General features: G+C 42.0%; 1 protein-coding gene and 1 long non-coding RNA gene across 18 annotated transcripts in view; one reads left to right on the top strand and one right to left on the bottom strand.

The window, feature by feature from the left end:
* Nucleotides 1-27,838, bottom strand: part of LOC309332595 — a 417,968-nt gene that overhangs the window by 148,051 nt on the left and 242,079 nt on the right. The gene's annotated exons all lie outside the window — the stretch shown is intronic.
* The window catches only part of NFIB (nuclear factor I B), a 296,978-nt gene that overhangs the window by 90,709 nt on the left and 178,431 nt on the right, over nt 1-27,838 (top strand). For 13 of the 17 annotated variants that reach the window (XR_014152063.1, XM_081845173.1, XM_081845180.1 and 10 more), the window contains exon 2: nt 14,811-15,342. Coding sequence is in view for 16 of the 17 variants with exons in the window: in XM_081845173.1 (XP_081701299.1) it covers nt 14,811-15,342 (532 nt within the window). In the remaining variant the exon portion in view is untranslated. Of the gene's footprint in view, nt 1-8,470; nt 8,759-14,376; nt 14,395-14,810; nt 15,343-27,838 lie in introns of those variants that run through there. The other 4 variants (XM_081845183.1, XM_081845181.1, XM_081845175.1 and 1 more) reach the window with 4 other exon arrangements.

The following is a 27,838-nucleotide window of genomic DNA, read 5'->3' as shown; positions in this document are numbered from 1 at the left end:
AGACATTTAAATAGCTGCGTACTCAGAAGTATGCATGAATTATGTGCACACATTTCTTTGACTAGGAAAACTTTTACTAAGCGAGGACATTAATTCACAGCTTGGTAGCCAGAGTGCAGTTTTGCTCAGCGGCATTTTTTTAATAAAATAAAATAAAAAGAGTAGTGCTGAAATGTAAATGCATAAAAATCTGATGTGCGTTTAGAAATCGTGGCAATTACATTTATTTCCCCCCCAATTGCAGTCATTTTCTAATTAAGGTTAAAATTAAAATCCTTTTTGCTGAACAGGTGAGCACATGTGTGCTTGCACATGTGAAAACACACCCATACCCAGAGAAACAGTTCGGCAAAGATTTGTAGCACAGTATTTAACTTGCTTTTTATTTTATTGTTCCAAGGAACACTGACTGTGTTACTGATTTAAAATGTACAGTATTGCTGTATTATGAATCTTCACGGTGTGAAACTACAATGCTTGTAAATGTTTTTAAATGCACTTACGTTTAGTTGGAAGACTGATTCCTCACACAGAAATAGCTTTAGAACACAAATAAAGAGTTTTGAACAAGATACAGATTTTTTTTTTTAAAGTATCATGAGTGAATGGTAGTCTCATCCTAATGGTATATTGGGATAATAACAGTAGTATGTAAATAGGAACAAACTAAAATTTAATATATGTTTTAATGTATGGAGGGGAGGAAACACATCTTTAAGTAATAGAACTTGCTGAGATAATGTACGTATTCATATTGCATCTGGGTTTTACAGTGCTGTTATAAATAAAGTAGAGCTTTGCCGCACAATGGACAGACTCCTATGTTATCAGTGATCCAGACATAGGGCTTTCCCTTTCTGCTTTCTCTGCCCTCTTAGAAATATAATTGCCAAAGCACTTTGGAATGTGTGTGCAAAGTTTTGCAGCATCGTGCGTTAAGGCAGAAAGAATAAGAGCATTTGTTTCTGAGCCCAATAGAACGAAACACTGAATCGCCGTCTAATAGTGGCTGGGGTGTGGGGTGGAGAAAGCTAACCCGACCTTTCAGAGTTTCTAGTTTTTGATTAAGCATACAGTTGAGCTGGCTAACCTCGTATGTTGCACTGAAATCAGTGCTGCTTGCTCGGTGAGTTTCAACTGTACGTATGCTTGAAATTTAGGCAGACAGATTGGTATGCAACGTCTTTAATAACTGTGCATGTTTATACCGGCAGTAGCATAATTAACATTGTAATTTCTTAACTTAATGTTGTCCCCCAAGACAAATATAAATATATACATGTCTGGGATGTCGGGAGCAGGGGTGAAGAGCAAGTCTAAGTAGCCCAGTATTCTCTGCTATCTAGACATATAATTAGAGACAAATAAGGTATGTGGCTATATTAAAAAGGTACTTTTTGTACTATGGAAAGCTCTCTGTGGCCTATTTTAACTTTTGTTTCCTTTTCTTATTCACAAATGTCTAATCCTTCCCATTGCAGGAAGACTGGAGGTGTTCCACTGTAGTGCAGGCAGTACAAGACTCTTAATTGGGTTCTCTCTCTCGCAGTATTCTGTGCTATCTTGGGTTCTGAGGACATACTTTCAAGTACTATTTAAGACAATGCTATATGTTTCATTCTCAAACGGACCAGCTAACTGACTGCTTATATCCCTCCACAGCAGTCAAAATTAAAACTTGTTATCAGAAACCATTATAGAATTGTGGACATGAGGGAAACAGTTGCAGGGTTTTCATGTGTTTTGAGCACCATCAAAAGATAAATATTCCGAAACGGATGTGCCTAAGAAAAGGAAATGTACTGAGAGCTACACAATTGGTTTCTTTAAGTCATATGGTACATTTGTGTAGAATTAAAGGAGAACTTGTTCTACATTTTTTGGCAGTGTATTCCTCATATTTGTCTTGCCTTCCTGTGTTGAATTATGCATACTTAAGTGCAATTTGCTATGTTTTGCCTTCTGCAGAGGAGCTATCTCTCACAAAGCCTATTGCGTTAATTCAGTAAATGACACTCTACCATAAAATATCCTCCAGGAGCATGTTTGGGGTTGGCATGTGTGTGTTACCTGTTTATGCTTCTGTATATTCTTAAGTAATTACTGTACTTTGTATCCTCGGGAGAAACTTTCTAGAGCTGGTGAATGTTGCTAGCATGTGGTTATTATGCTTAGATTATTAAAGATGGGCATTCATTTTGATGAATCACAACAGAATTTCCCCTCCCTTCTGAAGGATGTCTTTATGGAATGGGCTTGGTTGCTCTTTGCTTTCAGTCTGGTTCCTGGAAAAGCCTGCAGTCGCACTGCTGTCTGTTAAGCTCGTATTGCTGGTTTGCTGGTGTGTCAGTGAGTGAATCTGTATCTGTCGGGCACCTGAGGACAGACATACAGTCATACTGTAGTTTTCAGGAGGCTCCCCATCTCTGCACCAGACGTCACTGAGCTCGTCTCTTACTTTATTTCCTCTTATGGGAAATGAAGATTGGTTATCTGTGTTTTCACAGCTTCCTTACACTATGAATATGAATATGTGTGTGTGTGTGTGTATATATGTGTGTGTGTGTGTGTGTGTGTATGGATTGCTTCCATAGGTGACTCTCCTCCCTTTTTTGTATTGTGATAAAGCCAGCAGCTGTGCACCTATCAGCTGTGCACCATAGCAATTAGCTTATTTAATTTACTTCTCTTGATGTGAACGAAAACATGCTATGGATGCTGTTCTTGCCACTGGTGGCATTTGGTTCTTGTGTATGTAGCATCTTTGGCGATTACGGACCAGAACACATGTTACTGTCACCACTGTGATACCTGTGGAAATGGCCTATCCCTAGGTTATAATAGTTTGAATGACTTAACCTATATAGCCTTCATGTTACAAAGCTGTGCACCCTCTCTAAGTGTCCAGCAGGGATGAGTAGCTGGGCTATGATAGTTAAGTACAACACCTCAAGTGCTTCTAAGCTGTGCAAGCGAACTTGGTGAAGTTGTCACAGAGTGACCAGTGCTACAATAACAACAGTATGGGTGCTCCAGGCCTTGGAAAGGATCAAACTAGCCAATGCAGTGTGATATACAATTGTAGATGGGACTGATCCAGTGCAAGTCTGGATATTTAATGTCAAAACGAAGTGAAACTTTCAATTTTGTTTCTATGTTGCGGTGTTTTCTGTTTGTTAGCGGTTTGAGATCTCCCTTCAAAATCAGTTTTGTACTGATTCACAATAGTTTTGGACAGTTTGGATAGGTATGATCGCCATCTTCAAATATTTCAATGGCTGTTGCATGGAAGAGGGAACAAGCTTGTTTTCTTCTGCTCTGGAAGGTAGGACTGGAACCAAAGGCTTCAAGTTACAAGAAAGGAGATTCCGGCTAATCATACAGAAGAACTTTCTGACAATTAAGAGCTGTTCGACAGTGGAACTGACTCCCACAAGAGGAGGTGGATTCTCCTCCCTTAGAGGTTTTTGAGCAGAGGTTGGATGGCCATCTGTCATGGATGCTTTAGCTGAGATTCCTGCATTGCAGGGGGTTGGACAAGATAACTCTCATGGTCCCTTCCAACTCTATGATTCCATGTACTGTCATACCTCGGGTTTCAGACGCTTCAGGTTGCGTGTTTTTGGATTGTGCAATGTGCTGAATCTGGAAGTACCAGAACAAGTTACTTCCGGGTTTCAGTGTTTGCGCAGATGCATTAAATTGAGCTTTGCGCATGCCCAGAAGACGAAATCGCGACCCGCGCAGACGAGGCACTGCAGGTTGTGAATGTGCTTCCTACATGGATCACGTTTGCAACCCGAGCATCCACTGTACCATGATGTTCACACTGAGAATGTAATTCTAAGATTGAAAACTACCTTGATCCACCACCCGCTTTCAGAGATGAAAGGAAGAAGACATTTAAAATGTATTCATTGTTATTACACAAAACTGATGGTCTTGCTGCGAAAGTTCAGTTACACGGAAAAACAGAATTCTGTGCACATGGTGCATGTGAGGTGGTAATTATGAAACAATGGAACCATGTAAATGGAAGTACTCTGCCCCTGCGCCCGTTAGGTGATCAAAAAATTATGGGGCTGTGCTGGTGGCCCTTGCAGTCCTTGCATTCCTTTGACCCTGACATTCACATGTTAGGTGTGGACATCTGTACAGGTGAAGGCTATGCCTACATACATAGAGCTTCCCTGGAGCTGGAACCCTGACTGCACAGAGGTATTATGAAGACCTTCACTTAGACCCTCTGTGTCTTAACACATGTGTCAGATGTGGGGCCTGTTCAGCCTTGAGGGTGAGGACATCTGCACCGCCCTACTTCCCCTTGATCGCACGGAGACTCCTAAATGTGAGTAATGTGTGAGCAAAGAGCACTTCAGACTACCCAAAAGTTATTCTCATTACAACAGTCTTTCCAACAGCCCTGTAAGGAGCTAAGTCAGCAGTATTATCTCTCCTGGAAAGTAGCTTGTTCAAGGCCACCGAAAAGTTCATAGCTTGAAAGGAATGCTACAACCTGAGACTTCTGAGACCACACAAGTGCAGTGTTTACTTGGGTTCCCAATGGGCATCTGGTTGGCTACTATAAGAACAGGGTGATGGACTAGATGGGTCACTGGGCCAGACCAGTGCTCTTATGGAACATCAGTTCCAATGAAACCCATTGGTCTTAGTTTGGGTTCAGGCCTGAACATGGGACTCATTCAGCCTTGGTTGCCCTAATGGATGACTGTTACAGAGAGGGTCGGGGGAGTGTAACCAATCTTCTGCTTCTTGATCTCTCTTCAGCTTTCCATACCATTGACTGTGGTACCCTCCCCAACCAGCTCAGGAGAATGGAAATAGGGAGCACTGTAATACAGAGTAGTTCCTTCTGATCCTACTTTGGGTCAGTTTCCAGAGAGTAGCATTGGGAGAATGCTTTTAAGTCCCCTGGTAGCTATGTTATGGGGTGCTGCAGGTCACTATTTTATCTCCAGTGCTATTAAACAGATATATAAAGATTTTGGCTGCTTTGTGTGTGTGTGTGTGTGTGTGTGTGTGTACACAATCTGGGTCATTCACAAAATTGCCATGTCTATAGTTCAGTGGTTTGTGTGTGTGTGTTTTAGAAAGACTCTTGTTGTTCAAGAATCCCAACAGCTGAAAAAAGGTGTGTTCAAGTATGTTGGTGAATTTGTCTTTTATGGCAGTTTAATGGAGGACACGCTGAATGTTTATTCACAAAGGAAACTTCAGGTCTTTAAACCAGAACTGTCGCCCCCCTCGTCACCCTGTAGGCCTTAGAGCATTTTCTGATATTTTTTAAAAATTGTGTGTGATTCACCCCAAAATAACTTTATCACATCTTATATTAGTGCAAAGCACTCTAAAGTGAAGTACTCTAAAGTGGTTACTTTACAGCACTCCTTAATAAGAGAGAAAAAAGTGTTATTTCTATGGGTTTACACCGATGGGAAGTGCACCTACAGTTGAGGTGGGCTGCCTTTGAAGGGTTAATCTGTTGGCCATAGCCATTTGCTTTGACATTACCTGCTTTGTACCAACCCCTCTCTCGTTTCCTCCCCCTCCCTCTGGCTTGTAAATTTATGGCAATTGCAGCTGCTCGACTTGGCAAGCTCCCCTCATTAAGAGACCCCTTTGAGAATGGGTTGTGTTTGAGTATTTCCCTAATGAGGACAGGACGGGGTTAAAAAGTGACCATTTCATGGTTGACTTGAACCTGCCTGCTTCTCTTGATGTGTCCTTGTGAAATGCCTGATGTGAATAAATCCCACTTTGCAAAAAGAAAAAAGAAAAGGGAAAAAGGAAAAGTCACTGGTCCCTTCAGGACAGTTTACACAGCGGGGGGAAGGGGCTGGAGGGAGAGGCCAAGGAGGAAAGTTTACCTGAGGCAGGAGGCAGGCAGGCGCTGGCCTGGTGGAAGAGTCTCGCTTTTGCCTGTTTTGGTTCATCAGGTCAAAGTCTGCAGAATTTGAGGCAGGGCAGGGTGAGCGGTGGGCGCGTTTAAGCAAAGGAGTGCTGCAATGTTCTGGTGCAATAAGTTGGCAAATAAATTCCCCAGTTGGCAACCTAAGAAGGCTGTCCTTTTGCAACCTTTATGTTGTCAACCCGCGAGGGGGGGTTCCTTCGAGTCTGTTGCAGGAAAACAGCGAAGAGCCTTGCAGCACCTTAAATGCAAAAAATAATAATCTTATGGCACACAAGCTTTCATGGACTAGACTACACCATGCATGGGGCAGCTGTCCCCAGGAGTTTATATATATAGGGATACAGAATGAAAAGGGAGACGGGAGACGTTCCCAAAAGTATATTCCCGGATCTTCGCACCGTGTGAGAACCTGGTCGGCCTGCGTTGTTTTAATTCGCTTGTATTCCTTGAAGCGAAAAAAGGCTGCAACCCGCGCGCGCGAACTCTTCTCAGTTCCCTGGCACGAGCTGGCTGGCGAGATTGAAAGCAGACTAGTGTGTTGCTACCGCGGGCTTTTTTCCTTTCCTCCCCCCTCAGGAGGAACCCGCCACCGATTCCCTCCCTGAGCTGAGCTGAGCTGAGGGGGGGGGGGAAGCCCGCCGGAGAGGGACGGGAAAGCAGCCTATCCGAGCAGCGCACACGCGTGTGAGCGCGGCGGCTCCTCTGCCGCCGGGCGGGGGATAGGGGCCACGTGGAAGGGGCTCCCCGGGAGGAGGGCGTCTCCTCTCCTCCCCCCCTCCCAACTCCGTTCCGTCACAGGGTCTCTGCAAGAGCACGCCCAGCCCCATATTGCAACGGGGAGAGAGCGAGAGAGACCCCCTCCCCACTTTGCCCCCCCCCCCAGCACTAGCTACACAATGCAGTGACCTTGGCTCCACATGCAAGGCGACAGGGTAGCGAGGTTTGCAGACGCTGCCCGTGCTGGGAATGCCTCTGCAAAGAAAGACCCCCCGGCGCACATTTCCTTCCCCCCAACCCCTCTCCATTCTTGTTTGGCTAATTAGTGGCGAGCTGGCAAAGTTTCCGGCTTTGTAGCCCCCCGCACGCCTCCCCCGCAACTGCTAGATCGAATGTCCACAGAGCGGCGGACTATTTTGTTTAAGGGGGGGGGTTGCTTTCCCTTGCACTTTCCCTTTTTTTATCCCCCCTCCTCCCCACTTTTTTTCTGTGCGGGAATTTTCCAGCGGGAGCTTTTCAGGAGCGAAGTTGGGCTGTTCCCTTCTTTTGGCGCTCTCGGGGAACTTGCGCTTTGCAAATAATCTCTCTCTTCCCCGCCGCCGTCCACCCACCCCCCACCTCTCCCCAGTGTGCGTCCTCCTCTCCCAAACCCAGACGCACCCCCCTCCTCTCTCCTTTCCCCCAGCACAGAGTTCCCCCTAACGGTTAACCATGGGGTGGGGGGGGGAGGGGAGGGCGAGAGCAGGAGAAAGTGCAAAAGCATGTTTGCGAAATGGGCAGCAGCCGAGCTCTCGTACAGTGCGAGATGATGATTAATAAAGAGGAAAAAGGCACGGCGAGGGGAGGGGGCTCAGAAAGGAATGTGTTTGCAGCGGCAGCAGCTGGGGGAGGAGGAGGGCGAGCGTCGATGGTGTAATGAAATAATAAACCGAAATCCTGAAGTCTGATGGGGGGGAGCAGAGCTTGAGCCTGGGGGGGGGGGGGACGGGACGGACCCGAAGAAGTGCGCTCGGTGCAATGCAACTCCCCCCCCCCAAAAAACACGCACATGGACACCCCCTCCCTCCCCTTCTTGAACGTCCAGGTCTTGCAGAAAGGAGATCATAAAGGAGGGAGGGGGAAGGGGAAGGAGGGAGGAGGAGGAGAACGGGAAGAAGAAGAAGCGGGGGGGGGGAGAGAAAGAAAGAGATTGATCGTTTTGAATTTTCAAGAGATCATTTTTATTACAGTGGGCGTTTGGAAAGCAGGCTCTGAACATTATCCACGGAGAAAGGGGGTGGAGGGGAGGGAGGGGAGAAAGAGAGAGAGAGAGAGAGAGAGAGAGAGAGAGAGAGGCACAGGCTGCTGCTGCTGCGAAAGAAGCCCGGCGGTTGCGCGCTGCTGCTGCTGCTGCTGCGAAGTGTTTTGCAGCCTTGGGGGGACGCGCGCGCGCACACTCCCGGGCTGGCGCTCGAGCGCACAGGGCTCTCTCTTCCTTTGCAAACTTTCGCCTTGCCATCACCGCGCGCGCCAGGATTTCTTTCCTGCTCCGCTCCGCCGCCGCAGCAACCTTGAACTTTGGCAACGGGGTTTGACAGTACCGTGGTGTATCAACCCCCGCGCCGCGACAGCTTCTCCAAGAGCGATTGCAGATCCGGGAAAGAAAGAAGTGGGTGGTGGTGGTGCAAAAGGCAGCGCGAGCGAGGGAAGGGAAAAGTCTCGCCAACCCCCCCCCTCCTCCTTAACTCCTGCTGCATTCCATCCATCCAGCCCCCCCCCCACCATCCGGTTTCTCTCCCCCCCCCCGCAGCCCCAATCCACCAGCAGCAACTGCAGCAGCAGCAGCACCAAGACGGAGTCTCCGAGAACAAGAGGGTTAAAAAGTGTAGATTGGATTTCACCCCGGGAAATCCAGCGCTCGGAGTGAACTTGAATCTCTTTGGCTATTTAAGGAGGACTGGGGTTTGTCGGGAACTCGCGGCGCTCCGCGGTCGCTCCTTCTGATTCCGATTTCGCCCGATGACTGTAACATGAACAGATGAGACCGTTGCGCTTTTGATACTTTTTCTCTCCGCAGAAGTGCATTCTCAGAGCGAAGTCATGATGTATTCTCCCATCTGTCTCACTCAGGTAGATATTAATCGCATTTTCTTACCAATCCAAAAACAAAACAAAACACCACGAAACTTGCGCTCGGCAAGCGGGTGGGTTTGTAAGAGTTGCAAACTGTTCGAGCCGCTCGGACTTTATTTGCGGGGGGGGGGAGAGACCTCAACTGTATTACATGTGTTTTGTTAAGTTGTGTAAATCTTAACTCTTCGAGGTGTGTGCGGGAAGGACGCGGGGCGGAAGAAGGAATGCAACATTTTATTTTATTTAAATACCGGTGATGTTGCTAAATATTGTTAAATTGTTTCTGGAGGAAATAAATCCCAGTGGTTATATATTAGAAATGTCTATAATGAAAATGTAGGTATGAATCGTATTGATCTAGACCAGAAAATACTATTGCTGCTACCATCGTTTCAGCTCTTCTGTTTAGGTATCTGAGTGACAAAAGGAAAAAGTGTTCCATTATTTTTAATTAAGCATTGACAGTGGAAACATAATATGATCCCATGCTGAATTTTATCATATACTGTATAGCCTTTCCAGTAATGTGAGGTTCGTTTGAAAATAAAATAAAAGAAAAAGTCTTTGAGCAGTAGAAGTTCTCATTTGGTTATCCAGTACATTTTTCCTGCTTTACTTCGGTTTTTGTAACTTTATAAAGTCGACGTCCAAGGTCAAAAACAAAATTAAACTTTTGCTGTCACTTTTGGCCTGCAGGCTTGCATATTCTTTAGAACGTTAGAAAGAGTTATTTTATGTACTGCATATACATTCCACTACTTGGTAGAGCATTTGGACAAATAATGTTACAAAAAGATTTAACTGCAAATAGCTTTGATGCAAAGAAGGTATTTATAGTTTTAACATATGGTGAGTCTTTTGTGATGATTGGCAGGATAAAAGCTTCAGAATAAATAAATAAAAGACACGGATTGCAGATTCTGATCCAATATAAATTGCAGCATAGCGCCATGTGAGATGTGAAGGGTCTATAGTGTGTAACATTAGTAACATTTATCGTGAAGCGGTCAGAGTATATTTCAGGTAAAATGTGAATCTCTAGGTCAGTTCTGAACAGTTCTAGTTAAAATCTTAGCAGGGTGCAATTTGAATGGTTTAATCTGCAATTATATGACTAATAGGTGTGGAAAGAACGAAGGCTCCGAGTTGTTTAATATTTCTGTGGCATACATTGCGATATAGTTAAATAATTAAGATTTCATTTGACAATTAGAAGCCATTGTGGTTCCAAAGGACTGAGGCATTCACAGCATTGTGAATGAAGATTTAAACAATGATAAGGCTTATTCAGTGATTGGATACAGTCATGTAGCTTTTTGGCTGACACGTTTTTTATTGTTTATATTTTGTTTGGCATCAAAGTGTGATTAACTTGGGGATCTTTTCAGCAAGTGAACGTAAACTTCACTGGTGCAAAACAGGTGGGAAAAGGTGTTGCAAGATATTTGAAACATGTCAAAAAAGAAGTCAATATCCCAGCATATAGGTATATTGTAATAGATTTAGACATACAGCATTACCATATTTTTTTCATTCACTAGGTACTCTGCTGCGTGCAAAATTTGATACTTCCACCTCCATATTGGGAACATTTGCATAGAAATAAGTTTGGCTAGTTTAAGTGGAATTTGCTTACAAATACATGAACGCTGCCTTGATTTCATTATCTGCTACTCTGTGCTGATACAAGATATGTATCATAATTTACCTTCAAAGTTGAAACTTTAAAAGGCACCTCCAGTTGTTATGTATATGTTATGGTCTGTTGTTATTTCCTGTCTATTTGCCTCCTTTCCTGTGCGTTTTTTTTTTTTTAATACAATATTTTCACAAATGCTCTTGAGTGAGTTCTATCAGTTGTTTGCCATATGCATGGTTAAATATCACTTTTGGTTTATGCAAGATAAGTAGTTTGTTCAGGTTCAGTTTGTATACAACCCACTGCTCCAAACAGTTTCATGACAAACCTAGCAATACATCATTTTAATACTTCTTGAGTGGTTTTTAGACGTACCTCCAAGTTTTGAAATGAAGTTTTGTACGTCCAGCGTTTTTCTAAGTCCTATTTGCTCTGTCAATTTGCATGTCACTAATTTCTGAATACTGAATGGCATATTGCTGTGCTGTATATACATTTGTGGGAGAGAAAAAAATCTAGCAAAATTAAACCCCAAAGCTGCCATTCTCCCCACACTTGCACAGCAATTGATGTTTGTTGTGGTTGTAGTCCTGACAGTGCTTTATAAAATATCTGTGCACAGAAATCTTAGGAGACATTGGAGTAAAAAGAATTCAGTACGCCTGACTTTTCCTTTTTCTTTGAAGTGGAAATGTTACTGTATTTTAAGATTGTGATCCGAAGCACACTAACTTGGGATCACACTCAGCTACACTCAGTAGGACAGAACAGTAAGTGAGATGTCAGCTGGAATTTCGTACCTATGAGATCTATATTTGTTATGCAGAATGGAGGATTAGTAATAGAATACTTCCCTCCTCAGTTTTGTACAATTAATAAAAGCTTTTCTTTTCTGAGGTCTGCGGCATAGATGTTAGATCCTTTTTAACGCTCAGATTCTAAGAAACTTTTTAATAGTTTGGCTGCAGAAGTAGTCCAGCAAACCTAAAGGTTTCGCTATAATTTATTTCTCCCCTACATTGCTTTTGATTCAGTTTAGAACAGAAAAGTCAGTTAAAGCAGCTTGCATACCTTTAAACATATTGTTATGGAGTCATCTTTTTGTGTGTGTGTGGGGGGGGGGGAATAGTCTCCTACATCTACTAGAAAATGAATCGATGGGAAGGACAGAAGGTGTTATGTGAAAATACTTTTCCATGTTCCTATTCTGGAGAGGAAACTTGACCATTTTATACTACGGTTGCAGAATAGATATAAACCATTTTAAATAAACAATTTTTGTACAAATTGTCCATGCATACAAATTGCCATACAATGCGTACAATGAACAAATTGCCAATGCACGTTAGAACATTTGAAAAGCTTTTTCTAACTGTAGCTTGGTTGCAAAATGCAATTATGATTGCTGATTATTCATGATAATTCTTGCCACATGCAATTGCAACATGCATCTTTATTTGCAGTGTTTTGTCTGTCAGTACTCTCCGCAAAATATCATCTTTTATAAATGATCCTTTAAACAGTTTTGAGGAGAATGTCTGTGATGTCAGGTCTCAGCTAGAATAAACTTTGAGTTGTTTATTTTCAAGCATTTTTTTTTTAAATATCCCAGGTGTATATTGAAGATTATAGAGTTATCCTATGCTACAGCAAAATGGCAGGGTTTGGTATTAGGGTTTAATTTTTATTTTATTAAAAAAATATATGTTCCATGTTTAAATAACATCTGTTCTTATTTCCACTTTCATCGCAGTAGATATGTTTCCTCATAGCTTTGTATCCATTATGCTTCTGATTTTAGCAGGTCCTTACATAGCTGAAATATGCAAAATTTAGGTGTATTAGTAAGTTCCATTGAATTTGATGGGGTTTACTGTACTTAAACATGCTTAGAAATGGTGCTTTATGGCAGTATTTGGCGCATGCCTAAAAGTAATGCTGAAGTCCGAGGCTTCACAATTTTCTTGGTAAGATCCACAATACTGTACTTGGACTATATCACTGACAGAATAGGGCCCTTCCTTGGCATCAGTGTTACGCTGTCTTAAATCTATTTTGCACAGTAATTTTAAAACTACCAGATACCACCACTTCACTCATTTCTTGCAAATCGGCCTGCTTTGCCACTTTCTTCTAAATGCATTATTAAAGTCCAGAGTTCTGGAATAGCTGTTTTGCACGGTCAATTCTTTTCTGAAGGAAAGAAATAAACTGTAGTAGTTAACAAAAAAATAAAATAAAATAAAAAGAAGCATTGAGATAAGGAAGTCTTATCATGGGCTGTGGTTGCTCTGAACTGTGCTGCCTTCCCACACAAAGAGCAGATTGTGGTTTAACTCTTTCCATGGTGTAGCCCTCAAAGTGACAGAAATCTTCAAAACACTACTGATCACTTTACTTAATGATTCTTTTGCCACTTTGCTTCACTTTATATTGTAATGATTTTGAGTTTCATACTATCCATTCTATTTTAGTTCATTTCCCTCTCTATAGAAGGGGAAGGTTTATGTTTAAAAAAACAAACCTGCAGTAATTCTGAAGACCTCTGTTTTATTTACTTCTAAAAATGCAAGGCTTAGTATACAGAACATTAGGTAACAAAAATACAAGCATAGCTTTATTTGTTCAGTACTAACTCCTTGGGTCGAAAACCAGCAGCTTGCACAATCTATGCAGTAATTATAAAAGCAATAAAATATACTCAATCTTTTAATCTAATGTGCACCTCCATCCTAAATATATATTGTATATAAAATAGTTCATTTAGATCAGTTTGACCTGCTTTCAAATTTAACACATGTTACTATCAGTGTGTATTAACATTTTGCCCGCCTGAAAAATACAGTTTGAATTTCTAAGGGAACAATTGTAGCATCAGCATTATATTCCTTGTAACATGACTTCAATGTTTAGTTTGAAAGTACATGGAGTGATTTTTTAAAAATTAAAAAAAAAACAGTTAAAAACAGTCTAAGAAGAAAAAAAATAACTTTAGAACCACTCAGAAATGCATATACCAAAGGTTGGGAAGCAACAATAGTGCTCTTATTTTGGCACAGTTTTCTTTCAAAACCATACATTAACTTGCCATGTGTGTTTAGGCTGTTTTGGTTACAAAATAATTACGTATGTGACAGAAAGAAATGTCTGTAAGATGAAACCTTAAGGTGAGCATCTTCCACTTCACGAAGTAACATAATTGCCAAAAGTAATGAATAGAATCTAAATTGCAATAAATATCAAAATTAGGAAAATAATATATGAATCTTTAGGAATAGCCTGATGATAGGAAGAGCTCTCTAGAACTATAAATAAATAACACGTATTTTAAAAAAGCAGGATTTACCCAACGATGCAGTGTTAATGTCACTCTGCCACAGACAGCTGAAGCACAAAGAATGCAAAGTTTGTGCCAAGTTGTCCATTTTCATTGTATGCCTGAGATAGATTTTTTTTTTGGGGGGGGTGCCCAAATAGTTGCCACATACTTGTGACCAGCTAACAAATTAACTAACACTGTAAGGCATTGAACCCCCCACAGTAGAGTGGAGCAAAATTGCTGGGACAGCAATAATGATGCGATTTTAATTCTTGAGTGCGTAAAGTTTTGTTTCACAAAGTTATGAAAGGAAAGGTAGAATTGTGCGGTGCATAAAACTTAGGTGGTTTGGCTCTTGTTGTACATCATGTTCCTTTTTGCCTCCTTTCCTTAACTTCCCCATGCTTTCCGAAGGCATCATTAGCGCTGGAATGACCCTGTTTCAGCGCTGGAATGTTGGGCGATTGATAAGAGAAATGGATCAAATTCTATGAGCGCATGCTCTTTGCTGAGCTATCGGTCTCTCGCTGAAAGCGTGCTCCAAAAGTGGGAACTGTATAGCACCGCACTTACCACGCGTCTGCTTTGTGTTTCTGTGCCACGGGGAAGAGAAATGTGTGGTGCAGTTCAAACCTACCTTCTTAAGGGTTCTGCTGGGATGTCTTAGCAAAAATGGTACTGTAGCTGGTCGCACATCTGAACTGCAAATGTTAGAAGCCACTTATTGCTCTTATTTTAAGAAGCAGTTATATTTGAGTTGTCATTTGGGGGCCAAAGACTAAGGGCTCTGTGTGTGTGTGGGGGGGGGGGGCAAATCTGATGCAAACCAAAACTCCATACGAATTCAAGAAATTAAATGTGGAAGTATTTTTAGAGCAGTTATTTATAATTTTTTTGGAAGTTGAAACTGTGGTTAAATAAAATGAAAAGCACCTAGTGCTCATGGTATTAAAGCCTTTTTTATATATATATTCATTTTTTACTTTAGAAATGGGGGGGGGGACTGTTGCTCTTGCCTTCACCATGCAAACAGAACTGATCTTTTAGTTTTTTCTCTCCCCCCTACCCCACCCTGTTTCTTCTCCTAACAGGATGAATTTCACCCATTCATTGAGGCACTTCTCCCACATGTCCGTGCAATCGCCTACACTTGGTTCAACCTTCAGGCTCGAAAACGCAAGTACTTTAAGAAACATGAAAAGCGAATGTCAAAGGACGAGGAAAGAGCAGTCAAGGATGAGCTACTTAGTGAAAAGCCTGAAATTAAACAGAAGTGGGCTTCCAGGCTTCTCGCCAAACTGCGCAAAGATATCCGCCAAGAGTACCGGGAGGATTTTGTGCTAACTGTTACCGGGAAGAAGCACCCGTGCTGTGTGTTGTCCAATCCTGACCAGAAGGGTAAGATTAGGAGAATCGACTGCCTGCGACAGGCAGACAAAGTCTGGCGTCTGGATCTAGTCATGGTGATCCTCTTTAAAGGTATCCCTTTGGAAAGTACGGACGGAGAGCGGCTCATGAAATCCCCCCATTGCACAAATCCAGCACTTTGTGTTCAGCCACATCACATAACAGTATCAGTCAAGGAGCTTGATTTGTTTCTGGCATACTACGTGCAGGATCAAGGTAGGTTACTTGCCTTGTATGAATATGTTGAACCCCCTTTAGACCTTTCTCCTTTAAGCCAAAGAATATGCATATCTATTTCCCTGCATACATGTACACAGGTGCATGCTAATTTGCATATTTGTACATTTAAGTGACATGTATTTCTGAGAATGCACGCCAAGCTTTTGTTCCAAAAGGGAAGTTCGAAATATTGGGGAAGCTTTCAGCGTGTGTTGCAGAGCAGAAGTTTAAAAATGTTGGTAAATCTATTGATACGAGCAAATGAGCCAAAGCTATATGCACTTACTTAAACAGATTTATATCTGTTTATATCAAATCTTGCCTCCTATCTCTTTCATGGTTTTAGCAAGGAAACGCTCTAACCCCTATAAAAAAGATTCAGTTTTAGAGTATGGCCTATGTAGCATCTGGATATTAATATGCACTAAGCGCTCGTTGTATGAACATCTCATGTTGTTCAAGGCACAATTGGTGTTCATAGCTTGATCTTTCTCCAAATATTTTTGCAAATTATAATTTCCATAACATACACAAACTTTAAAAATGTTGCTTCAATATGGAAATGTGACATTACATTAAAATGTAACAAAACACATAAGCAGTCACTATCGGAACTGTTTGTATACTTAGATTATTGCTTTCCATTTTATGTATTTTTGGTACTAAATCCCAGGTAAATGAATGTTTTGTTTTCAAGTCATACAACAAACATGTTTCGAGAAGTGAACTTACATCCCATAATGTTTGGAGTTGGTGGCTTTTTGCATAAATCGGCCTGGTGTTGGAAGGTAGTTAAAAGAAAGACAGGAGGTCATATTTTTGGTCCAAGTATAAAAGAAGGATATGTTATGTAACTTAATGATGAAATTAAAAGTAAAACGGGTGGTGGTGGTTTGGTTTGTGATTTTCACCTACAATTTAAAATACTTTGAAAGTTGAATGTTCTGGTTCAGTTTACATGATTCCATCCTTGTTCGCCATGCTTAGTCCTAACTTCACATGGAATCGTTATATAATACAATATGACTAAGTATCTATTGTAGGATTAATATATACTAATGAAAATACTTTCCTGTTCTCATTTCTAGCAGTAAGAAACATAAACAGAATTAAGGGCCCCAATTCAGAGCAACTTCAATTGATAAAAATCTCAACTCGACTTAAGTTACTACCGATTTCAACCTCATTGGTTTCAATGCGATTTAAAGACAGTTAGCTTCCTTCCAGTTGTGGCCCAGCTGTTTTGCTGTGATTTTCATCTGAAAATTATGATACATGACTCTTAAGACTGCAATCCTATGCAGGGTTGCGAAAGGGTAAACATCTTTAGGATTGTGCTGCAAATTAATCTTGGAAGAAGGAGGAAATAAGCTATGGTGTTTGCATATGCATTTTGTTAGGTATATGCTAACACAAATGCATTGTGTTAAAAATGAATTATTATTATTATTTGCACCTCAAAGTGTTTTTAAGGAAGGCTATAACCAGGTGATGTGTGCCTCATGCACACTGGAAAGTCAAATGCAGATGAAAACAACGTAGCTATAGCATCTATTGTACCTGCCTACCTGTTCTTCTTAAGATGCTGTTGAAGTTGATACATATTCCACTTGAACTGAGAGCAGGGCTGAGATGAAGAACAACATTTTGCTAGTGATACCTAGTGGATGTTTTTGGTTTTCACTAAATCAGCCTGAATCATGCAATCATTCTGAATTTTTCAGCCTTTCTGCAGTTACTGCGAAAAATAACAGTGGATGTAAAGTTGGTACATATCTTTGTACCAAGTCACCTTTGAGAGAACCTTCCATTTATTGCATACTATGCATCCTCTTTGTATGCTATCAGGGGTTTTTTTTTGTGGGAGAGGGCGAAATCTGCTAAACGACTAGTATTTCTATGCTTGAAATAATATGTCCTTGGCAGTTTTCCTTTATATATATATATATAAAGGATTCTTTCCCCCCCTTTTTTAAATGGTTCTCAGAATAGTCCGCGCTCTCAATCTCATTTTTGTGTTTTGGCAGGCAAGGCACCAAGGGTTGCTAGGCTTGCAAAAGGTAGAAGCACAATGTCAGTCAGAGTAATGATCTCTTTTATAGCGGATTGGTCTTCTATTTTGGTATATGAAAAATCTATTTGGTAATGCCTCATCAATAAGGCGTAGCAATCTAATCAGTTGTTGGACAAGGTGGGGGATTTTTTTAAAAAGGACAAAGTTCTTAAATGAATGAAAGGATAAAATAAGGCACATGTTTAAACGTTGGCGAAAAGCATGTGGAAGAACAGTTTGAGTGCCAGTAATGGTTGCCAGTGGCACCAGGATTGGCATCGGACCCTCTTTGTTTAGCCTAGAATGCCTGTGATTTGTTGGTTGGCATCCGCATTGCAGAGCAGAGAGCAATGTTACAATATATTGAGAATTTCCTGATCTAGAAATGTCAGTCCTTTTTGTGTGTGCTTTGACAAAGAGGATTTCTTCTACTTGCTTCCCAGATCTGTACTGGAAGAAGAAATATAGACCAGTCTATCAAGTTTCTGTTGACAAGCTTTATCTGACTCTCCTTCCCAGCCATTCCCCTCAAAACTCTCCCTGTCTCTCCTTCACTTCCTTTTTGTTTTTGTTTTTTGTTTTTGTTTTTTGTTTTTGCTATGGGTCTACTCTTAGAATTTGCAGGACACAAGCGAAATTAAAGGTTACTTGATACGCTTGCTTGCGTTCGTACCACTTTTATGGGGAAACAAATTAGGATAAAATGATTTCCTAGTCCACAGGTGTTCGAAACACGCAGCACAGAATAAATACTTTTTTAAAAAAGGGAAGAAAGAAAGGTTTTCCTCCTTGTTCCAGTGTTTCTTGGATTCATCTTAATGTTAAATGTTGTGAAAGCTATACATCGCTTGAAGGAAAAAGGTTTCGTGGGCTTGTTTCTGATGTTTGGTTCAAGCTGTGTTTCAGTCCATAAAATCATTTGGTAGTATTTGATTCAATCAGTTCAGCTCTTGTGCTGTGTTCCGTTTCTACAAGAACCGCCATTTTGTTTGTCAAGTGCCGGCAGAGTGGGGGAGGATAAAGCAGACAATGTGCTTGATGCCAATAATGGTTGCCAGTGGCACCGAGGTTGGCATCAAACCCTCTTTGTCTAGTTGCTGAATGCCTTTGATTCGTTGGTTGGCATCTGCATTGCAGTGGGCACATTGGAAAGTTTTTTTTGACAATCGCTGAATGAAAGCTGTTGTATTTGTTTGCCGCAGTAGAACTTCAGATAATAGAAATCCTTCGTCTAATAGATAACTTTTTTTCCAGTTCTGTAGTAGCAGATTGTTAAAGTTCCAATTCTTTCTCCCCCGAAGCACACTTTTTTGTTTGTATTTCTCTTCTACAGAATTTAATTCTTCCGTTGTCTGCTATACTTTTGACACTCAAAAGACATTGTATGGCATTATTATACATACTGTAAGCTGTATTGTACAGCTCGAAATTATGGATGTGTTCAGTTAATCTTCTGTTGGTCTGTGACCGAAATAAAGTTTGATACTGATACTGATCACTAAAAAGGCAATAACAACAATGACATCATCTATCTATCTAATCTATCAATCTAAGCTTGTGTAGGTCTTGGTATGTGTCACATAATTGCCACATGTTTTTCATTCTGGTTATATTACACCGTTCCTATTTTTGCACATTGTTTAAAAGTAAGATATTAAGAGAGTTGTGAAAAAGCTTTCATTTCCAAACCAAGAGTTCAGCAGAAACTCACCAGACTTTCCAGCAAACAGATGCAGTTCTGCCAAGTGTGCTTACTTCTGATGCATTTGAATGTCCAGATTTCAAAACATCTAAATACCTTTCTGTTTAGCTGCATGGGTTGGCTACCGGAGACCAGTGAAAAGGCCAAGTCATTTCTGTTGATGTTTCCTAGATGGTTAGCATTAATACTGTTTTCTGACTAACCACCATTATCTTGTTAATTAGTAAGATGGATTAGCAGTTCTACCCAAAGGGCTGCACTAAAGGAAGTCTGGCTTGCGTGAGCCCCTGAATCGCCAGACTGTGTCCTGTCTGGTATTAAAAAAGGGAGGGGAAGAGGGTGATTGCTGGAGGGGGGGGATGGTGGACGGGGAACTGCTCTGTCCCTAGAAAAAAAAAAGCAAGGACTGCACATGAGAAAAACTTGATTATCACAACTCGCTAAGAAGTGCATAGATAGCAACTCTTCTGTGTTGGCAAGCCACATAACTTCAACATCTTGTAGTTTACGTGATGCTTACTGGTATGTGTATTATTTTGGAGGAGTGGCACTACCTGACAGCATAAAGGCATTTTTTTCCTGACCATTTTACTCAGAGCTGAAGTTTCAGAGGCATTCAAGTTTTGCATTAACTCGCACTTCACTGGTATTCAGCCTTGCTTATTCAGTGGTGCTTATTTGAAACTTAACTAACTCTGAGTTTAATGAGATTTGCTTCCAGGTGCTGTGGTCTAAACCACTGAGCCTCTTGGGCTTGCCAATCAGAAGGTAGGCAGTTCAAATCCCCGTGACGGGGTGAGCTTCCATTGCTCGGTCCCAGCTCCTGCCAACGTAGCAGTTTGAAAGCACGCCAAAAAAGTGCAAGTAGATAAATAGGTACCGTTCCAGTGGGAAGGTAAACAGCGTTTCTGTGTGCTGCTCTGGTTTCAGAGTTCCGTTGTGCCAGAAGCGGCTATGTTCTGCTGGCCACATGACCCAGAAAAACTGTCTGTGGATAAACACTGGCTCCCTCGGCCTGTAAAATGAGATGAGCACTGCAACCCCAGAGTTGTCTGCGACTGGACTTAACTGTCAGGGATCCTTTTTAAGTGACCAGTAGATTGCAGTGAAATTGGCAGCATCTTTGGAAAACCCAGGCAATCCAGTTATCTGTGTTTTGTTTTGGGCATTTCTTTTTGGGAATCGCATTTAAAAAAATAAATTCGGCTTGACAATGAGTGTGAAGTGAACAGAACTTTTAAAACCCAATGCAGTCTTCTAAACAGCGGCAGGTAACCTATGGCCCTCAGAATGTTGTTATACTTCAGCTCTCGTTTTTCGTGACCATTGTCCATGCTAGTCGGGGCTGATTCCAACCTGGAAGACCATAGGCTTCCTCCCTCCCACTTGTAGACACAGTACTTGAACACAGCTCCGGTATTGTAAAAGGTTTGATTCCAAACTTTACTACAATGCCCAAACATAGATCAGATCACACATTTCAGAAGCTCACAACAGAGTAAGCTGCATGGGTAGATATGGACTAAGATGTTGGTCCGGCCACTGAGATTCCCCTGTGCTCCATATCTGAAGAACTGGGTGGGCTCAATCGTTCATGCACTTGTTGTCCTAAGCCACAGGACTAGGCAAGCAAGCAAGCATTTCTGCCAGTGGGCTGAGTCTGCTTCTGCTGTCACCATCATCACAGTGTCCTTGGTGTTGAAGGCAAAGCTGACATGCCTAGATCACCATCTGATCTGGTCTCAGCCACGGCTCCTGAGGATGGGAAGTAAAGGTAAAAGGTATAGGACCCCTGGATGGTTAAGGCTAGTCAAAGGCGACTGGGGTTGCGGCGCTGATCTCACTTTCAGGCTGAGGGAGCTGGCGTTTGTCCAGAGACAGCTTTCCGGGTCATGTGGGCAGCATGACTAAACTGCTTCTGGCACAATGGAACACCATGACAGAACCCAGTGCGCGCAGAAATGCCGTTTACCTTCCCGCCGGAGCGGTACCTATTTATCTACTTGCACTGGCGTGCTTTCAAACTGCTAGGTTGGCAGGAGCTGGGACAGAGCAACGAGAGCTCATCCTGTCATGGGGATTCGAACTGCCGACCTTCTGATCTGCAAGCCCAAGAGGCTCAGTGGTTTAGACCAGAGTGCCACCCGCGTTCCATAGGATGGCAAGTACTTCACTGATGGGAGGTGGTGCTGGAGTCATGTCTGGTGGCTCTGCTATCACATTAAGGTCATCTGATGACAGGACTATCTCCAGACAACCCACTTGGCCCTTTCCCAGCACCCAAATCACTGCCTTCTAGACAGCCGGCCCCCTCATATAATCCAACTTCATACTTTCTTCCTAATCCTCTTCCTACTCTCACCAGCTCTGCCAAGTAGCCTTCACAAGGCTCTTGACGATAGGTTTTCCATCCCTACTTTAAAATTACACGCACCTTTGCATTATAGTATGCCTAAGAAGGCTATGTAGTAATAATTCTTTTTAATGCATCGGAAGCCATCTTTTTCAGCTGTGAAAACACTTAAGGTATAAGCTTCTTGCTCTGGATTCGTCTTTTTGTCTTTATTAGGGAATTATTAGTGGTACTCAGGTTTAGTGGTATTAACAGCATAACCTGTTACTGCTTACTAATGCAGCTGTTGTAGTATCAGGTCTGCATCTCCACCACTGCAACTTTAAGTAGTCCCATTTAAGACACTAAAAGGATGATACTGAATTAATAATTTCGCCCATGGAAAAATACCAGTGGAGGAATGAATACATTTGAAAGACTGTATGAATTCAATATCTATGTTGTATTATGGAACAACAGTTGAGTATTTGTTTTTGGTCTGTTGACTGTAAAGTTGATATTATTTGTACCATTTTTATCCCACTCCTCATCCAAAATAGGCTCCCTGAGTAGCTTATAAATGTCAGTGATAAGACAGTCCTTGCCCTTAGGTGTAGAATCTAAAAGACATGACACAAAAGGAAAAGGTGTGGAGAGCGATGATAGAAAAAAGCAAACCCAGGCACTGTTTCTTATTTTATTTATTTAAAAGCACGCAATGCAACATGAAAACAATAAACAGTATAATTAAAACAAAACATAAAACCAGTTATACAGTAGCACAAAGCCATATCCAAACAGGAATCTAGAGAATTCAAACAAATAAAAACAGGGAACCATCTCATGAGTCAGGGAAGACCTGGACTAGATGATATATCTTTACAAGATGTGTAATGGAACTGATGATTGCTGATTCATGTATGGCAAAAGGAAGGTCATTCCAAAATATGGGGAAAAGTGGGAAATGCTCACGTTTGGTCACTGCCCTATGATATTTTGTAGGATGCAGTCAGGGGCGCCGACTTATAAAAAATATTGGGGGGGGGGCGGGGGCCCATAGCGACTTATAAAAAATATTGGGGGGGGGCCCAAGACCTCCAAACCGCTGCTGCTGGGGGAACGAAAGGGGCGAGCCCCGGGCTGCCCCGACCTTAAGTGAACCTGTGAGGGCCCGCCCTTTGCGGCAGCCGATTGGCTGCCGCCGTGGGCAGTGAATATTAATGAGCTAGGGGGAATCCCCGCTTCTCGCGGGGCTGACGCCAGCCCCGCGAGATTGTTGATGGGTCAAGAGCCCGCAACCCCACTCCCTCTCTAGATCGGGAGTGGCTTTGTTTTAACTCATTACTGAATGTATTTTAAAAGGTAACTATCGTCAAACAAGGAAAATAAAAAATACCAACATAATTTTGTGATTTTACAAAGCATAATATAACTAATAATTTTCTTAAATTATTGGGGGGGGGCAGAGCCCCCCCAAACGAATTTTTGAGGGGGCTTGGGCCCCCTCAGGCCCCATGGAGTCGGCGCCTATGGATGCAGTAGCAGGACCAGAATATTCCCCCAGATGATCTAAGCGGCCTTGTAGGTCAGTACAGGAGCAGGTGCTCTTGCAGAATTCTTGTAGTGACCAGTTTGAATGGAAAGATTTCAAGATTATCTTGCCAGAGTGGTGCATCCTTTGGTTAGCTCCTCCTTGGACTACTGCAATGCACTCTATGTGGGGCTACCTTTGAAGGTGACTCGGAAACTGCAACTAGTCCAGAATGCAGGACCTAGACTGGTGACTGGGAGTAGCCGGCGGGACCATATAACACCAGTCCTAAAGGATCTTCATTGGCTCCCAATGTTTCGAAAAACAATTCATAGTCTTGGTGCTGACCTTTAAAGCCCTAAACGACCTTGGCCCTGTATATCTGAAAGTGCATCTCCACCCACCATTGCTCAGCCTGGACACTGAGGTCTTCATCTGAGGGTTTTCTGCTGCTTCCCTCCCTGTGAGAAGCAGTTACAGGGAACCAGGCAGAAGCCCTTCTTGGTAGAGGCGCCCTCCCTGCGAAACTCCCTCCCTTCAAATGTCAAGGAGATAAAGAACTACACAACTTTTGGAAGACATCTGAAGGGAAGTTTTTAATGCTAGGTTTTTATATATGCTGTAAGTTGCCCAGAGTGGCTGGGAAAACCCAGCCAGTTGGGTGGGTATAAGTTGTTGTTGTTGTTGTTGTTGTTGTTATTATTATTATTATTATTATGAGGAGAAACCAAAAGTTGCAGGTCATTCATCATGGTGAATGGAGAGACACTGCAGTTCCATATCTGGTAGCCTGACTGAGTGACTGCTGATGACAATTGAGAGAGGAGTCTAATGGAGCTGGTCTTTCAGCAACTAAGAAATATGTGTTTTCAAGGAACATATATTGATTTTGCTTCCTGCCCCAGAGAACTCTTAGGGTCAAACTACACATAACGTTAAATGCATCTGCATGCAGATTTTTTTTTTTTAAATGCAAATTGCATCCGCAGTGGGGGGGGGGGGGCTGATAATTAGTAGGATCAGGGAAGGCACAGAGAGGGAACTTGGCGCCAGTACCAAATTTGCTCTCAATACAAATAAGGGGAGGGGAGGGTTAAATTTCATGCCTGCTCTGATGCTGTTAATTATCAGCTCCTCCATGCTGATGCAATTTGCATTTAAAAACAAAAAAACCCCTGTATGTTAAATGAAAATATGTCTTTAAAGCATCCAGTTCAGCCCTTAGTTCCTGAGATATCTAACGGTGTCAGTCCAATCAACTCCTTAGACAAGATGAATCTTATTCCCTTTGCATTTGAAATACGATGTGTGCCACACAGTTGCACTCTGAATAATTTTATAATTTTTAGAATGCTGCCTAACTTTTTTTTTTTCCAAAAATGGGAAGCGTGATATGATGGTGAACACACAGATAGGGAGTTGTGGCCCACACTAGATCACTTGTGCCATGCACACATATCTGCAAGCATGCACCGTTAGTATTTTATGCCTACATCTAAGAAAAACAACAACAAATTGGTCCCAAATACCGGTAAATGTGACAAGGCATTTCAGGGATGACCTGGCCCTTTCGAGATCTGCATTTGCAGAAAGTTCAAGGCACTCCCTCTACTATGAATATGGGCACGCACGTGCGGATTTCTTAATTCGGAGGAGGGACTAGACAATACTGATTGTTGGACAGTAATACAATACTGCAAATTTTGAAAAATTCACATTTTTTTATGTTAGCAAGCTTGCATAGTCTGAGTACAATCCTATGCTCATTCCATGTACTTAAAGACAGTGGGGCTAAACAGACATAACTGTAAGTGGGTGAAGGTTTTAAGGCTTCATTAGGCAAGTCAGGCTGTCATCTTTAGTGGCTTGAAAGCTATAATACGAAGAAACAATTTGCATAATTGTGTTTTGAAAGGAAGAAGTCTGTTTATACGGAATGGCTTAGATCCAGAGATGTCTTGCATGAGTGGAATAGTACTTCTGCTTGTGCAGGGTGTAGCCCCATTTAATTCTTCTCATGTTCCAATCCTGCTGTAGACCCTGGGCCCCTTTCCATGCTTTTCTAGAGGGGTACAGCGGGGTTTAGCAGAAAAGCCCATTGCAGAGGTTGAATTCTACTTAGTCTTCTCTGGATCCAGCCTGATGCACTTTTTTGTGTGAGGACAGTAAGAATTTTGATGGCTAGCAGAAACGGCACACGTACTAAGAAGTAAATCTAACTGAATTCAGTGGAGCTTACTTTTGAGAAGATATGCACTGTTAACACTATAATCCGAAAATATCTCTTAGTTAGTAAGCACTACCTGACATAATGGGACTTATTTTAGAGCAGGCATAGGCAAACTCCGGCCCTCCAGATGTTTAGGACTACAATTCCCATCATCCCTAGTTAACAGGAGCTGTGGTCAGGGATGATGGGAATTGTAGTCCCAAACATCTGGAGGGCTGGAGTTTGCTTATGCCTGTTTTAGAGTAAACGTGCTTAGGATTGTGGCCATATTTTAACTGAGTTCTTACTTTGGGTGTTGGGATTAATGGCAGATCTCCACCTAATTCTGCCAACCCTCCACATGATTTTGTTGCATATTAAGACTACACAGAATTGAATTGAAATAATTGCATTTTAATTATTATTTAAGTAAGTGGGAGGGAGGAATGTTGGAGGTATAGCACTGATATCTGACATTTAGTCTGTTCTTTTGAAGTTTAGTAATAAAACTTTTTTTTTTTTTAAATGAAGTATGTGAGGCATTAAATTTAATTGATTCATGCCTGGGAGAAAAACAGTTCAATAAAAGTTACCGAAAGTAATCTCAATAATTGAGAGGCATTTCTGCCAACAAATATATTTTAAAATATGATAAATTACCAAGCTATATCTATCAGATCGATTTTCTGTTCAAACATTACGGCACAGAAACCTGTAGTTAACTAGTTCGTAACTAGGTAAAAAGAAGTCATATTTGGGTCAAATTCTTCTTAAATGCAATTGGAGAGGATGAGATCCCTGCTCAGTTCTTTTGAGATTAAAAAGTGTGAAAACCATTCTTAGTCAGGGCAACTTGCATTTCATCATGTTGACATCTGCAGTTTCTGGATGGATTACCTTAGATTTGTTATGCCATGTTAAAAGCCTTGTTTTACGAGGCCAGTCTCAGTTCCTGGCCTCAGTGTCAGGAACCCTGCTATGTGATGCAACATGTCGCGTTAGGTTTAATTGACCAAAGCTGATTTGTTAAAACAATTCATTTGAGCAAGTAACTTATGCCCAGACCAAATTGCTACCTGAATCTTTTGACCTTGACTTGTCTGGGTCACGAAATGGCTACGAACTCCTTGACCTTTCCGTTTGTGTGGAAGTGTCGCTATTTCTTCTGCTTCTTTTATGGTAATAGCTGACAAGAAGACTTCAGCCCTGACTTCACACCCCAGTGGGCTTCAAGGCAGCCTCTGGTATTGCTATGTCTTCTATTTGATGCGGTCTGGCTGCAGCCTTTAAGTTTGCTTTTGTCTGCTGACAATGATGGGGACAAATTGGCAGCCCTTGTTTGTGCAGAAGGGATAGGAAAAGGACATTCTTCCTACTGGAGGGATGTGGCCGTCGCTTTGTCCCCCCCCCCCCCAGCCTACAATCTGGCACAATTTTAAGATGTGCATTTTTGTGTCTGGGAGGGAGGCAGTTAGGTGTTTTGTATTCTTTTTTGTGTACGTTATAATAATCATCTGTGTTTAATAACTTCGCAGTGAAATATGGTCAGAAACGAGTCAAATCTTTAGAAAGATTCCATCTTTCAAAGGCTTCCGCTTCCTTTAATATGCAAGTGTTTGCATCACTTCAAGTTTAGTAGGCAAATGAATTTGGGATTAGTGTATAAGGTGATTATCAAATACAGAGCTAGTCATTAGAGCTTCATGGGGCATTGGCTTGGGAAAAAATGACGGAACGCTTTAAAAATGATATCTAAACTTAGTTGTGGTGATACCAGTTAAGGTAGCATCAAATGGGGAAGTTTAGGTCATGAATATTCTTACACAATTTCAAACAAACTTGAATTTTCTTATATTGGATTTCATATTAGTGACCACCATTAATATATTTCAGCCCTTGTTTGAAATCTATAGAAAGGTGTAGGCAGTATTTATTTTCCTGCCTTTGGAAAGACTTCAGCTGTTTACCTGTCCTTTCAACCATCAAAGTCATGCTCAAATAGCTGGTTTCTGGCACGCTGTGGCAGATGCATGCATCTTCTTCTTTGCCATTCTAAAGAACTCCCAACAAAAACCTTGAGACTCGGTGAAAAGCAGAGAATCCACATAAGTGGTGCTGCATCAGGGGTGCATCTTAACCCTTTGGAGGCGATGTGCTAGCAGTGGGTGTGGCCACCACATGCTGTCGCACGGCCAGGACACACGCAGCCTTCGAAATCCACCAGGAGCTAATGCACATTGTGCACCTGACTATCAGCCACTCGCGACCAAGTTAAGATACCCGGGGGCCAGGATGCCATCTGATGTCTCCACCATCTGGAGATGCCTGGGGGTCCTCGGATCTTGACTGTTTTCACACAGCAGCAACACATCCTGTTCTATTTTATTTGTGCAATCAGAATGAATTTCAGGGACCAAAAAGTCGCATTTGAGCCACCTGGCCCCAAAATGGCAACTGGGCATTCTTGTTTTGGCGACTGTAACCCTGGTTTAAGGAGCCATTTGGTGCCTAACTTATATATCTGAGTTTCTAAAACTGGACACACACAGAGCTCTTCGCTCACTGTAGTTCTCTGCCTATTGTTTACTTTTGGCAGATTACCTCTCTCAAAATCTGTCTGGCGTTGAGAGTGGGGCAGGAAAAAAATGATCATGGGGCCCAATGAG

The sequence above is a fragment of the Podarcis erhardii genome, assembly GCF_964252035.2.
Source record: "Podarcis erhardii genome assembly, chromosome: 17".
Taxonomy (NCBI): domain Eukaryota; kingdom Metazoa; phylum Chordata; class Lepidosauria; order Squamata; family Lacertidae; genus Podarcis; species Podarcis erhardii.
The sequence above is the reverse complement of the archived record's forward strand: the minus strand, read 5'-3'. Positions and strand labels throughout refer to the sequence as shown.